The 15,267-nt window shown below is 54.6% G+C and overlaps 1 protein-coding gene across 1 annotated transcript in view; it reads right to left on the reverse strand.

Moving 5' to 3' along the window:
- The window catches only part of PIK3R6 (phosphoinositide-3-kinase regulatory subunit 6), a 31,774-nt gene extending 19,082 nt beyond the window's left edge, over positions 1–12,692 (reverse strand). Inside the window, 5 exon segments of the mRNA XM_068413170.1 lie at positions 290–381; positions 1,521–1,604; positions 4,917–5,049; positions 9,797–10,473; positions 12,455–12,692. Coding sequence (XP_068269271.1) covers positions 290–381; positions 1,521–1,604; positions 4,917–4,929 — 189 coding nt within the window. The 5' untranslated portion in view covers positions 4,930–5,049; positions 9,797–10,473; positions 12,455–12,692.
- Positions 12,693–15,267: the final 2,575 nt, after the last annotated feature.

The raw sequence follows: 15,267 nt of genomic DNA on the forward strand, positions 1-15,267 counted from the left end.
TGGGGCAAACCCTGCTCCCTGCAGCCGTCAGCTGGGGACAAGCTACAGCTCTGCCCTGGTATCCCACAGAGTTATTCACTCTTTGCTATGAGCCACAGTCCCCAGGCAGACTCAAGGTCCCTAAAAACACCTTAGCCGCATCGAGCCTGGGATGCCCCAGGAGGGCGGGCAGGCCCCCGTGGGTGGAGTTGAGTCCCCATCCCTCTGCTCCCCCGGGCCCCGCAGCAGGACACACACCACAGAGGGGCCGATCCCAGTGCTCAGGGGATGTCTCTGAGGTGGCACTCACCCTTTCCAACTCCTTCACCAGGATCTTGACCAGGACAGAGCTGTTACTGGGGTTCTGGTCGATTTTTTTATGCAGGGTCCATCGCAGCATCCCTGAGAAGTGAAAGCCAAGAAAGAGGTCAGGTTGCCAAGCAGAGCAGCGATGGCTCAGGGGCAGCGTTTCACAGAGGAATCGGGAGACCTGGGCACTGTTGCTGCAAAAATCACCCACTGGGATGCTACACTGACACCACTATCAGAGCTAATCCAGGCTTCTCTGCCCTCTGCTTCACTCAGTGACCCTCTGCAAGGGACAAGTCATGCTGCTGCCCTGATTCTGGAAGCAGCATTGATGTATCGTACCTCTAATACTGGGAAACCTTTGGAAAAAGGTCCTAGAGATCCTCGGACTAGGGCTCTGGAGAAAAGCAAGGCAGGGCAATGGACGTGCAGTTTGTTTCCTGTTCCCTCCATTGCTCTGTTTATGACTGCCTGCTTTCACCGCCTGCCCGAGGAATCTGGGTTCCTGCTGGTCCCAGCACACGGCACCTGAACACTGGCTGCCGATAGCTCACACTCAGAACAAGGACCCCAAAGCATCTCAGTCCTGCAGATGTTACGGCTCGTTCCACACAAAATCAAATTTAATGAACTGTAAAATATTCTGTGCACTCCAAGTAAAATCAAATTTTCAGAATTAATTAAGTTTCCTAAGGCTGTAGCAGTCCAGTTGCTGGGTCAGCTAAAGTGTTATTCTCCAAAACTGTAACACTGGGATTTCAACTGACTCTTTGTCGAGGAGCTGAGCAGTGCATGGTAAAGCGATATCCCCGCAGGGAGAGACGCGGAGACTCCAGCTCGGAGGTGTTAAGTGAGTTGGACGGGGCTGTGCAGCAAGTTGGTGTCAGAGCTGGGAACAGCATCACAAACTCTGGCATTTGATGTCCCACCTCACTGCTGGACCCTCTGGTTAGCGAAGGGTGTAAAGGATGTATCATCAGCCACGTAACGGAGGGATGAAAGCTGCTGAGGTTGGTGCAGGCAGACACCAGGACCTTGCCAAAGGTTTAGCACCTCTGAGAGCGGATTAGAAAGGGCAGAGCAGCACCAGGGAGGTGAGGCCACCCCATGCCCCCCCACCCTGGCACAGACTGAGAGTGGGGAGCAGTGGGGGGTTTGGGGCCAAGCAATGCCCCAGCAAGGCAGCGTAGGAGACAGCGGGTGCTCAACCCCGTGCCGGGCGTCCTTCTTACCTCGGTCGCACTGGCAGGCGGGGTGGTGCCCATCCAGCTCTCGCAGCAGCGTGCGGACACGGCGCAGGATGTCCGACTCCACCTCTGCAGGGACAAAGAGGATGTGAGCAGCCAGGCCAGCACCCCTGGGAGACTGGCACCCAGGGACAGCCCCAGGGAAGGAGGCAGTGTTTTGGGTGAGTACGGGGACTGCACCCGCACCGCATCCCTCAGGATGGCTGTCTCAGCAGGTTTCAAGCCTGGATGAGCCTCAATGGAAACAAGGCAGAGCTCTCCCCAGGGCCACTGGAGCTCGGGGCGAATGCCGTCCCATGGACTGGTGGCCCCAGGAGCCATAATGGCGAGCAAAGTGTTCCTGCAGGAACGTGGTGGTAGAGAAGCTCTGCAGAGGACTGTTCATGAATGAGCTCCGCAGAGCCCCTCTCTCCCCTTGTTCAATACAACCATCACACATTAAATATAGAAACTAACAAAATTAAACCACATCTTGCCACCATGAAAGAGCAGAAACACCTCTGAGTTTTGGTACTGCATGGATTCGGCCTCAACCTTATGCCTGTCGCAAGGAGCACTCTTGCAACAAGGTCTGCTGCCCACACCAGCAGCTCACCCCTCGTGGAAAACACAGGCAGAGCCACCAGGCTGGCATGTCACCTCCTGCCTTCCATCCGCGACCCCTCGCAGCTTCTCCCCGATGTGCGACCACCCACTTGTGGGCCCCGAGCACCTTCTGCTCTCACAACCAGGGACCCAAGGTCGGTGCTTCTGCCTGGTAACTACCACACGTGCCTTGTGAACATCAAAACCAAACTGCATCTTGCTGTCGGCCAAAAATAAGCCCGACAACCTCAGACCCAGTTTGGGGTATGACTCGTACGTGAGGCGAGGGCTTGTGGTCACGAGTGAGCTCGCATGACAGCTGGCTGGCCATGTGCGCCGACACATCGCAGATGTAAAATAAAAGTCAGCCCTGAAAGCATGTCGGGTATTGGCTAGGAAAGCTGCAACTTCCCTTTGCTCCACCACAGCCTGTCTTACGCTGGGATACTCTCTCCCTATCAGCAAAATGATGCTTGCTCCTTCGTAATTAAAAAAAGCATTATATAAATTGGGTATTATTAGGTGATGCTCTCATTCTGTAGGACGTTGTAGGCTGGAGCAGGCAGAACATGGCCTGATCCAGGGGAGGATCTCAGATGTTTGTGGTAACCGTAACCCAGGGCCCTTTGCTGGAGCAGGTTCCTGCCTCCATGTTCACTGGTGGGGTCCAGACCATTGCCAGCAGTGGCTGAGCAGGTCTCGCGTGCACGGCAAGGACGTAAACCAGGTGCAATTTATCCAGGTCCTAAGGGAGCTCCAGACACGTACTGCCTGGTCTGAGTTGTCTCATCCATGGGACTGCCTTTTGGGATTTGTGTCATTACCAGCACATTTCCTGCCCAGTTTTGGTCTTGAATTTTCCCATTCCCTCCACACCCTCTTCTGCCATGGCTTCATCTTCCCCAGCATTAGAGATATGGCAGGAGGGCAGTGGTGGGCACTCTTCTTTATCTACAAGAAACAGAGGAGGCAGCCAGGATGACACTATTTAAGGACTGTGTTCAAGGACCACAGCCTCCAAACCTCCTTCCTTGGCTCTGGAAGGAGATAAAGCCAGCTGGGCTGGTTGATGGAGCAGGCGTTGCTTTGGGCTTTACAAGGAATGGTGACTGGGGGAGGTGGGTTGGGAGCTGGCTGGTTGGGAGCTACAGGAAGGAAACAGGAAAATACTGGGGGGATTTTAGAGCTCAGCTGGAGGGTCAGACCAAGAGGGGCATCTCCAGTGCGTGTATCTGTGGGCAGAGGACCATCAAGACATGATCATCCAGGAGATGGGGCAGCTTTGAGTATCTGGCCCCTCGTCCCGCAAAGACCCATGCACCATCTCAGGACAGGTTTGAAGCAAAAACAGAGACGATTTTTTTCCTCTCCTACTGTGTCTTTTAGCGGTGGCCCAGGGTCATCATCCAGGAGAGTGGACGTGGCACCGCACAGTTGCCACTGTTCCCACAGGCAATGCACATCAGAGAGCAGGAGCACTTTGCTCCTCACAGCATCCTTGCTGCCTCCTCGTCACCAGCTCGCAGGCAGGGAGCATGGCCAGACACGTGACAAGCCACTGTTGCCCTCTCCAAGCCCAAGACAGCAGTGCCATGGGTCCAAAGAGATGGTAACTGCGGTATAGGGGCAGGAGACACAAGCCCTGCACAAAAGACAACTGGGAAATGCAAAATTTAAAGTATTGGGGATGGCCTATTCGTGAGTACACCTCAATAGCCAAAATAGTTCTATTTACTGACCCCAGGGGAGTGCATCCACTTAAGGGTGCTTGTATGGAGGATTCATTCAATTCAGGCTGCTTCTGCAGAGCAGTACTTACTGCTGTGGCTTCAGTCAAAGCTGTGTTAGAAAACAGCCACACACTCAGGTTTGCAATTATCCACATGCACTGGCGAAGCTGTGTGTGCATATGGGTAAAGTGCCATCTCTGCCAGCACAGTTCATGCCATCGTACCCACACGGGGAGAAACTACAGTGCAAAAATGTCCTTTGAAATGGGATGTTTCTCATTTTGGAAGTGTCATTTGGGGAAAATGTCTTGGAAATTTGTATTTTTGTTTTCTCTCCAGTGATTTTGTAAAGCTCCTCAATTTCACTATTGTGTTCATTGGTTTTGCACCAGGGAATTACGCAATAATGGACTATTTTAAATTTCCTGTTCTTTTCATTTCTGTATGTGTTTAATTACCAGGAGAAGTTTTTCCTGAGCACTGATATAAATACTGTCCTCTTGTTCTAAATCAAAGCGACTGCAGTCACCATACGCTGAGGTTTCTTCATGGGGAGCAGAGCCTCAAAGCGTTCGTTCCAACACAAACAAGAGGCACTTTGATCTAAAAACAGTCTCAACCTACCAGTGACAAACAGTAGTGGCTTAGAAATGAAATAAAACTTTTCAACATTGACAGCCTGACCTGGGGGTGCTGGGAGACCAACATCACCTTGTGAAACAGCGTGAAAATAAAACACAGATGGGGAAAAAAGAGACACAAAAAACTACAGTAAAACATAAAACTGCTTTAAAATTCAGATGTGAATGGTTGCCAGACCTGGTGCTTTCAAAGTGCCCCTCTACAGCCAATCTTTTAGCTGTCCCTCAGTTGTTTCACTCCTCATTTCCCATCTATCCATCATGGTCTGCCACCACCTTGCAAAGTGCAAGGTCTGCCCAGTGGCAGTGAAGCCTCCTTAGATATTCATCTGCTTTTTTGGAGGGTAATAAAGGCACAAGGTGGCAGATGAGGTGGGTTGATTCAGTTGGGATCCCCAGCATCCCGGGGGCCCAGCATCACCCACCTGTGCTCTCCATGGCCGGGCCGAGGCTGCAGCACGGGGCAGGCACAGCGGCCGCAGGGCGTCTGCGATGATGGGGTGAGTGTGCAGCTGCTCCTCACTCCGCACGGGCATGGCCTTGGGTCCTGTGTCTCGCCTGCGAAAAAATAAGGCATGCTCAGCTCAGGCTGGCTGCGGAGATCAGGCTCAGCCTGAACCCCGAGGGGAGTGTAAAGGCACAGGGACACCGCGGGCATGGGACCCCAGGGTGGGGGATGAGCCCTAAGGGTGAGCACAGCATGTCTCAGGGGCTATGTTTTGCTGGAGAAAGCTTCAGCTTGAAGCTGAACCCATCTGAACACTTGATCTCCACAGCCTCCTGCAGCAAGGAAGACCCAGGGATGAGCATCAGCATCGCTGATCAGGGCAGGATCGGGAACTTTATCCTCCCCAGGATTTAAGAAGAAATGAGTCTGAAATGCAAAGTCTAACCAGAAAAAAAAAAAAAAAAGGCCCAAATTTCCATGAGATTTCTATGCTTCTTGTGCTGATCTGCTGCCATCCTGGTCCAGCATCCCAGAGAAACAAACCCCGAGGAAAGCTCGTGAGCCTGTTAAGCTGCAGAGGGAAGCCAGCCTGCTTCCCTTGCCCTCAAGCATTGTTCTCTCCAATGAAAGGGAAAAAAAAATAATCCCAAGAGCTGAGGAGGAAGGAAGGGAGATTTGCCTGTGACATGACCACAAGCAGGCTGGGGAGTCGGCACGGGGCAGCTGCAGGGGGGCAGAGCAGACACCAGCATCTTCTGTGTGAAATACTGCCGCTGAGATGCTCAGCTGTAGAGACCTACCCCACAGCCAGGTCCCTCCCAGCCTGTGGTCCCTGTGCCTCATGGTCCTGCCCCACAACGCCCGTGGCAAAGCAGTGTCTCTCCCAGCGCGTTGCCCTCTCCCATCTTCCCATCCATGGGCACAGCACGAACCGCAGGACTGTGCTGCCTGTAGTGAGCTGCCGCACGGCTTTTATCATTTCTAGATTGAGGCTTTTCCAGCCCGCAGGATTTGCCCTCTCTTCTTACCTTTAGTGATGGAAAAAAACCCCAGCCCAGAGCTCTGAATTTTATGATTTCCCTGAAACACCCACATTTGTGGCTGATAACACAGAGCCCATCCCCAGCGTTCCTCAAACCAGCACAGGCAGCAATAACAACGCAGTCCCGCCAGTCCTCTGCGTCCCTCCAAGCACAGTCAGGCCATCAGCCCACGCTTGCGCTCATGTCTTTGCTCTATTTAGGATTCGCTCTATTTAATTTGCAGATTTAGGACCTAACTCCACCCAGGTAGGTCCTAAATCTGTAAATATCCATCACCAAACCAAACAGCTCTGCAGCTGCAGGGGGAGATGGACGGACACGCGCGGGAACGCCCCTGCCACGCACCACTCGAGCCCCGAGAGCATCCTGCTCTTGGCAGCTTTCAGAAGCTCATTAAAGGTTTCCTGCAGCACGCAAAGTTTTCCAAACCAACCCCAGACCCGTGTGGCCTTTATTTCTGGCCACGGGGCCGGATAACAAGGCCTGGCAATGAGCCTCCGCGGCGGATTTCCACCGCCCTCTGAGCAGCAGCACTGCAGGGGCAGCTCCCGGCCGCGGCTGAAAGTGGAGAGGACAAGGGAGGTGAGGACAGGGGTCCTTCTGCAGGCCTATAGCAAAACCCCTGCCTCTGCTTGCACAGCTGGCAGGCAGCTTGGTCCAGGGCCAGGAACAGGGAGGAGATGCCAACCCTCCTCCAGCTCAGCTGGATGCCCAATACCAACCTCGGAACCACACCTCTGTGGCACACAGATACCACTGCGGCGATGGATGTGCCCTCTCCTCCGAGGCGACCGCCCTGGGGTGCACCAGGGGTGTGTAGCAGGGCAGATGGTGACTACTAAGGTCAGCAAACCGTTTCCTCCTCTGCATCCCGTGCTGATGGCAGCAGCTCTGCCTGCGGGTACGTCGCGGTGCTGCCCACAGGTTGTTCCTGCCTGTGGCACAGCCGCCTGCCTCCCCCCTTGCGCCCATGCTGCCACCCCTGTCCAGGCACCGGACGTCTCCCCGGAGATGCTCAGCACCCTGGGTGCAGAGCGGTGAGCAAGGGAAGGATGCGCTCATGCCCTGGCCACAGCTGACCACAGCCCTGACCGCCTGCACCAAGCATCAGCCGTACGTCTGCGGACAAACGGGGCTCTGCTTCTACAGGCAGAAATGGGACGTGCCTCCTGGGCTGCGCCAGAGGAGGGGAGCATCAAGTAATCCTCCTAATCTCACAAATTACACATCACCCTCTGTAATCACTGGCTACAGAAGGAAAGTGCTGATTCTCCTAAACCCTTGCATGCATGAGAGCACCAAACACCATACAGCGGTGTTACGCAGCCGGTGAGCTGGTTGGCACCGTGGTCCTCAAAATGATATTTCCTGCTGGGAAAAACACCAGGGTCCCCGATGCCGCGGGAGAGCCACAGTGCCTGCGCCGAGCAGCAGAGCCGGGGCTGCACACCGGGCTCCTCCTGCCTCGGGGCTCGGAGCAGCCGCTTGCCAAAACGAAACACAGCCCGCCACGAACGGCGTCGGTGGTTTTCCACATCCGCATCCTACCTGCCCGCGCGTGGGAGGGGAGCTGGTGACCAAACGTGGTACCTGCTCGCCAGCGCTCGGTTTCCAGATTTAGAAAAGGACTCAACAGGGCCAGAGCAACGTGAGATCCTCCTGCCTGAGAAACTTCAGTTCTCGGTTCACCTGTCTGCTTAAAAAGTGATGGCTTTCCTCACTGTCGGCAAAGAGGAGCTGAGAGTGAATCCATCATCCACCTGCCTTCTCCGAGTGCTTGGGTATTCCAGGAAAATTCAGCATAAAATGCCAAAAAATGGTCCCCAGCACATTCAGAGCCCAGTCACGCCGTCTGCGGGAGGACAGGTAAATGTTGTATGAGAAAAGGCATGAAAGGACATACATAGAAACAGTCTGGTGAGGAAGACTGGGGTCAGTCTGGTTCCTGCCAGGCACCAGCTACTGGTTCTCACTTGGCTTGGGCATAACCAGCACAGGGACCTAAATGAGCAGAAAATCACCCATTTTTCACTGGGGACATTTTCTGCCTGCTTTGCTCCCCAAGGGTGAGGGTACCAGGGCTACCAAAGGAGGGGGGATGCAGGGCTGAGGATGGGAAGGGCTGGACAGCATCAGCCCCACTTCAGAGCACTTCAGACAGCAGGACCATATTTGCCCTCCCCAGCCACGACAGACGGGGATGCTGCCTGCCCTTCCCTCCTGGACTTCAGCAGGACTTCCCCGACAGCAGCTGGCCCTGCAATCACCCCGACACAAATCCAAACCCAGTAACAAGGTGAGGAAGGCTTGGAAGATGCAAGAGCCTGTGATGTAACCAAGGACTAAATTCAACCACTGTGCAGAGCATTTACAGACAGTTCCTTGCCCGTGGAGATGGAGGCTGCTCCCCAGCTGGGGTGCATGGGTAGCTTTTGAGTGACATTAATGAAGCTGGGCTGATTTACACCAGATGATCTGACCTTGGCACCTCTTTGGCTGAGCAGACAGTGTCAGGGAGCAAAGACCCAACTCCTGCACCACTGGGAAGGAGACTGCCAGCCCCTGCCCTGGCAGTGAAGCTGCTCTGGGCAGAGGCTGACTGAGCATAAGGGATGAAGCCCATCACCTGTCAGGAGCGATTTCTTGAACACTACCTAGAAGCCACGTGTCACTGCAGGGAGACAACAACCACCTGAAGCTCCAATGACACACTTAGAGCTGCTGATTTGGGTGAAAAAGCATTTTAGCAGAGGGTGTGTGGAACTGCAGGCACACACCATGGGGACCCCAGTGCTGGCATAAGAGCAGTGTGAAATGTCACACACTGGCACTCAGAAACCTGGGGTGTAGCAGGATCCCTATCACCACACCACAGTTTCTTGTCCTGCTGAGACAGGATCAGTCCCCAACACCCACCCTGTGCACCTCTGCCTGCCTGTTCCCAGGACACAGCAGCCATAAATCCCCTGTGAGACCAGATGCGACACGCTGGGATGTGACGCTGGGATGTGACTCCTTCCCTGGAGAAGATGGAGAGAGATGTCCCTGCATCTTCTGCATGCAGGGACAAGTCCCTTCCTGCTTGCTGCTTTGCCATTGTCACCCCTTCTGGTCACCTACCACAGGGCTAAAGACCCCAGTTACAGCCACCTCTGCACTATGTGCCCATCGATCCCTGACCCACCACATGCTATGAGCCAGCTGGCTGGGTCCCCATGCCCACAGCTTGCTCATGCACTGCATGGGGATGGCAGGCACAGAGATGTGTCTGAGCTTCACTGCAGCTCCCCCTTTTCATCCAGGGATCCAGGCGAGCCAGGTCCCCTCTGTCAGGTTTGCACTGCTGGCCTGGTGCCTCATGCAGGGACACTCTCAGCCAAGGGGACTTCACTGAGTCTGTAGGACCAGACCCTCAGCATTACCTGTGCTCCATCCTGAGATCCCCACGCAGCAGACGGATTGCTGCTGACAGCAAGTGTCAGCGCAGTCCCCGGAGGAAGGGGAGCACAAGACATCAGAGCCCCCCACTACAGACAGCCCTCTCTGCCTGCCTCATCTCTCCTGAAATGACCGATACATGGTGCAAGCAGGGGGATGTTGTCCCCATTTCTGGGGATGGACTCTGCACTGGTTCCAGTGCCTGTTGGACTAACAGACCCTTCGCCTGGGAACCCCTGCCCCGCTCCCCTGAAGGCGGGGGATAGGATCCCCCATCACAGCCTGGCCCTGCACCGTCCCCGCTGCCAGTGGGAGCGGAAGGACCACGCAAGGAAGGACCCTGTCCCAGACCTGCTCTGCTCCGGGCTGCACTCACCTTCCCTTGCGTCCTTCCAGCTCCCAGGATTGCAGCTCCCTTCGGGGCCCAGGACCGTCCCAGCAGGCACATTGTGAGGAGGAGGAGGAGGGAGGAGGCGGTGGATCAGGCGCAGAGGAAGGGCACCGGCTCCTCGGCCAAGGTGCAGCAGGTGGGAGCTAGACGGCGAAGCAGCGAACCCCGCGGCATAGGCACCGGAGCCCACGCACCACGCTGCCGAGCGCAGACAGGGCTTGCTTCTGCTCGGTGTGCACGTCTGAGCTCACTGGTGGCCACAAGCTTTCTGCCCAGAAACAGGAAGGGCTCACAGGCCCCAGCCAACACACATGACCGTGGGGAGACGATAGATGAGTCGAGGGGAAATATGACAGTGCAGGGCATAAAAGCAAGCCCTGCAAAAGTGCTGGTGAGAGGTAGAAGCTGCTCAGTTCCCCGATCCACACCCGTGAGGGCTTCTGTGCTTTCTGTCCCCCTCCTCCCTCCTTGGATCTCTTCCCTTCCCTGCAGCAGACACGAGACACATTTCATCCCGTAACTGGTTATTTTGCTGTCTGCCAGCTCAGCAAGACCAGAGTCTTCTCTGCATTCATCCCACTTCTTTGCAGAGCTGCAAATCCCCGCTTTCTCTCTGCAATTCTTAAAATACCCATGGCATCAGCTGTATTTTATTTCATTTGCTGGAAAAAATTAAAAAGGAAGGGCGAGAAGGGAAGTCACATTCCTCCTTTCAGTTTTCGATAACTATGAGGTTTTTACTGAAAAAAACCTTAGTGACTCAAAAGCCACTTTTCCCAAGAGTTTGGGGTAGTTATGGGAACCATCTGGCTATATGCTTAGAAATGAAGAACTTTGCATTGAAAGTACAGTTCACCCTGGAAACTGGCAGATAAGACCATGGGTTAAAGTGCTTTGCAGCCTCATCCTCCTTTTCCAACCTACCAGGGTGCTGGAGACAGCGTGAGCAGGACCTGGCTGAACATCGGGTGCTGAGCAACCCATAAACCCATCCTCAGTGTCCCTGCTCTGCAGGGCAGCAGTTAATGGGGACCCAGAGGTGGGGAACAGTTTGTGACAGCTGCTCTATTTTAGCCAAGTTAATATAAGATGAGGTGCAGTCCCATATGGAGGTGAGGCCACTGGGGCTGGAATCCTCCAGTCATCTGCCTTCCTCCTCACCTCTCTGCCCTCCCAATGCTCACCCCATTGAACCACCTTCCTCCTAAGCAGGGGTTCCCGATTTGCATCACGCTCTGGCCCAGGCCTGCACAAGGAAATAGTCACCTTCCTCCAGGGTTGTCCTCTCCCCCGTGCTTACAGCCAGGGAGGCACAGTGAGGAGACCACACTGATGCCCTTCTCCTTCTCTGAGGGCTGGTCGTTAGCAGGACAGACAGCAAAGACCCTGTGACAAGGCAGGTTTCAGCAGATCACACATTACCCTGTTTGCTTTTTGGATGTGTCTGGAGGGTCCTAGCTACGGCTGGTCGGGCATGACGAGGTTGTACAGAGAGAAGGTCATTGGTCCCTGTAGGGTCATCGGTCCCTACTGCATGCAGAGACCAGGCTGGGCTGCATCAGCTGCTCTTGTCCTCCATGAAGGAGGATCCATTCTCACTCAGCCCTTGTTATATTGTTTTAGTTACAACATGGGTAGCACCCTTATAGGTGTCAGGCTACATCACCTGCGGTCCCAAAGGACCCTGGATCACACTCAGCACTACGTGGTCCTGCACCAGCGGAGGGCTCACCTGACCATCAGCCTCCAAGCACCCCTGAGCAACCGTGGCCTGAGCAGAGACAGTCAAAGCAAGGCATCACGCAGTCACAGCCTGACCACCAAGAGAGCGGGGGGATTTTCAGAGGTGCTGCCAACACACTGCCAGCAAACACCCAAGAGCCTCTACGAGTTGCAGGGGAATCCAGTCTGACCAGGACCAGACCTGAGTCCCAGGAGGCCACCTGGGCCATGTCCCACCCCGTAGCAGCCCAGTTCTCCCAGCCTGTTCCATTCTTTTGACCACTATGACAAAGCCCAGCCAGGCAAAGTTCATAGCAAGCACGTAGTACAGCAGTGGGATTGCCTCCACAGCCTGGTGCACCCACTGGAGGAACAGTCCAGCTCTGCAGGAAAGCACATCCCTGTCCCAAGAGAAGGATATTTCCCTCTTAGCTCTGATCCATGGCAGGAGTTGAAGCTCAGTCCTTTTTAAGCCCTCAGTGTGTGAGGACACTGGGGTGAAATTGAAAATCCCATGGTAGAAGGATGGAGATGTGTCCATCCACATGAGTCATCTCGACCCCATCACACTCAGTGGAGAGAAGTGACTCAGGCTGTCCCCTGGAGACGTTCAACATGGGGATGCACAGCCTCCCCAAAACACCTTCTGCTCTCTCTCAAGGATTATCAAAAGCTGGTGGAAGTCACTAAAAACCAAAACCCCAGACTAGGTGAAACACATGAGACACAGACCGAGCAATGCAGAAATATCTGAAGCTGTGGAAGAAAACCTAAACCCAAACCCCTTGGCAATGGGAGCTGGGCTAGCAGCAATCGGCTCCCTTGGGAAGCTCGGTCGCTCCACCCTGCCCCGGCTCTCCGACGTGTCCAGGCATCCTCTGCTGCCCAACACACCCCACCTTGGGTCCCGAATTCCATTACCTGGAGCTCTGCTGACCACAGCCAGCCCTGGGGGACGTCCCCTCTCCCACCTCCCCGCTTCGCCCAAGGACAGCAGTGACACAGCAGGGCAGGCGCAGCCCATGGTGCGCACACGCTTGCTTTCTCTGAGTTATATTTAGTCCTGCTCCACAGCCAGTCTCTCCACGCCTTCTGCAGCCCTGTATTTAGTTACAAATTCACTACACGGGTACATCTGAGGTTTCCTGTGGTTGTTTATCAGCTCGACTGCAGACGCTCGCAAAGAAAAGCCCGCGTATTGCACAGGAACGAAGCACGGAAAGCTGTTCCCCCGGGTGCTCTTCCTCTCCCCTCTCCCCCACCCCACCGCCAGTGGGGCACCCGATCCCAACTCTTCCCATTCCTGCAGCGGACACCCCAGCTTGCTCCCAGTGCAAGGAAGGATCGTACAAATACCATCGGCAGCGGCGAGTGAGCTGTACGGCGGCAGAGTGTCCTGAAGGGAGACGCGGCAAGTGCTCAGCCGTGAGGCACACGAGCACATGTCCTCACAGCGTTTCGTCATGAGACGGCAGATGTCCCGTGGGGCAGGCCAGAATTCGCCACCCCCTTGCGCTGCCCTCCCCCTTCTCCCTCCGAGCGAGATCGGTTATGAAAGTAGCACATCAGAAGCTTCGTCTAACGTTACAAAGCTCCGGGGCGGCTGCCCAGCCCACGTTTCCTTTTAGCTCTGGCTGGAGCACAAGTATCAGTTGTGACCCAAAGGGGGACTTCTTCACTGCGTGAGTTGAAGGGCCCTTTCCCCCAAGCCAACGTGAGGATCTGACATTGCATCCTCTAGGATGCTCAACACTGCAGCCGACAGCTCCCAAAACGCTGTGCAGTTGCTCCTCTGGACCCAGCATCATCGCTTACACCAGGACAAACTGATGCTGCCTAGAGAAAAGGAGGCTGAGGGGAGACCTTATTGCTGTCTACAAGTACCTGAAAGGAGGTTGTAGTGAGGAGGGTATCAGTCTGTTCTCCCAGGTAACAAGTGATAGGACAAGAGGAAACAGCCTCAAGTTGTGCCAGGGGACGTTTAGATTGGATATCAGGAAAAATTTCTTCATGGAAAGGGTTGTCAAGCACTGGAACAGGCTGCCCAGGGCAGTGGTGGAGTCACCATCCCTGGAGGTATTTAAAAGACAAGTAGATGTGGTGCTGAGGGACATGGGTTAGTGGTGGCCTTGGCAGTGCTGGGTTAACGGTTGGACTTGATGATCTTAAAGGTCCTTTCCAACCAAAATGATTCTCCGATTCTATGAAATCATCCAGAGGAGTCCATCAGAGGCAGGTTTGACATCCTGTTTGCACCCTCCTCTTGAAACATGTCCATCTGCCAGTGAGGTAGCTGCTATTTTTGGCCCTGATGCAGAACCTCCATCTCAGCTGCACAGCTCAGGTAGGAAAGCAGGACAAATGCAGCTTTCCAACCTCCAGCCCCCCTTACTGTCCAGGCAACAGCAGCTCCGGGCTGAGGTCCCCTGAGGACCTGAACCATGGCCAAGAATAAACACCGAGAGCAGGGTCTGGCTCCATCTCACCTTACATCAGCTGCCCCAGAGCAAGATGTCTCAGTTAAAATGAAAACTAAGCGAAACTTTCGTTATGAAATCAAAAACCACATAAAGATCACCTGCCTCATTTCTGACCCCGTTCCAACAGGTTGCTGGGGTGGAGGAGACCTGCAGAAGAGGCGGGGGGACCACGTGTGCTGTGGACCGGCCTGGAGCCTCCCTTCTGGACTGATTTTCAGATTCAGCCCAAAACCTGCCAGGGCTTGTGGTTTCAGACAGCTCTGATATGAAACCAGATGCTCTCCCTGAGGCTGTCACTGCCAAGGAAATGCATCTCAAGCTCAGACTCTGCTTTCCAGCAACACTTTGCTGCTCCGATTGCCTGCTGACTCCTCTGGCAAGGCACATCCCCGCCAGGAGACTCACACCCATGGAGGGAGAAGGCGAGAACAGCTCTTACAGCCATTTCACTAATGAAACACCTTCATAGCTCGCACTGCAGCAGACATTCATCTGCCCATCAGGACTGAATGAGCCCCGAAGCCCTTTGCTAAAGCTGGCGTGGAAGTTGAGCGGCTTCCTGGACACTAACGACTCTTTGGAGACTTCCTTGCCAACGTCACATTTCATTCTTTCTAAGGAAAGAAACGAGTTTTCCGGAAGCATCAGCTTTTTAGATTTAGCATCTCTTTCCATTCCCAGAGGCGGTTTTGGAAAAAACAATCAGAGGGAAAAAATAAGTGCGTTTTGAAAAATGCTGCCAGGTTTGCTCGTGCAAACAGCCCAGGTAAGTGCTGTCCACCTGAGGGGGAAATAAAAACGGCCAGAGCTCAGGCTCCCAAATGTGGCCAGCCTGAGACAGGCAAGGCAGGGAGCCAGCTGCTTTCGTGAGGTGGAAGGGGCTGTGGGATGGCACAGCTGCTCCCTGCCTCCGTACAGTCCCATTCTCTGAGCAACACCTCCCTCGTACAGTCCCTTCACCAGCATGGTCACTGGTGGTAGAGCCCCTTCACTCTACAGACGTGCTCTATGTCACCAGCTGGGAGAAAGCAGTTTTGTGTTGACAGCAAATCCTTTACCCCTCACAAAGAAATTCGGGGTTTAAACAGCAGTTTCAGGGTGTGCTCAGCATCTCGTGCTGTGGAGCAAGCAGCTCCCACTGGGCTGCAGTGAGATGTGCTCAGGCAGGAGCTCACGAACACGTCTGAGCTGGGGCCATGACATCTCGTTGCTGTTCCTTGCAGCACTCGGGCAGTGAGGCCGGTGGTAGCACAC

Source organism: Nyctibius grandis, chromosome 15 (genome assembly GCF_013368605.1).
Source record: "Nyctibius grandis isolate bNycGra1 chromosome 15, bNycGra1.pri, whole genome shotgun sequence".
Taxonomy (NCBI): Eukaryota; Metazoa; Chordata; class Aves; order Nyctibiiformes; family Nyctibiidae; genus Nyctibius; species Nyctibius grandis.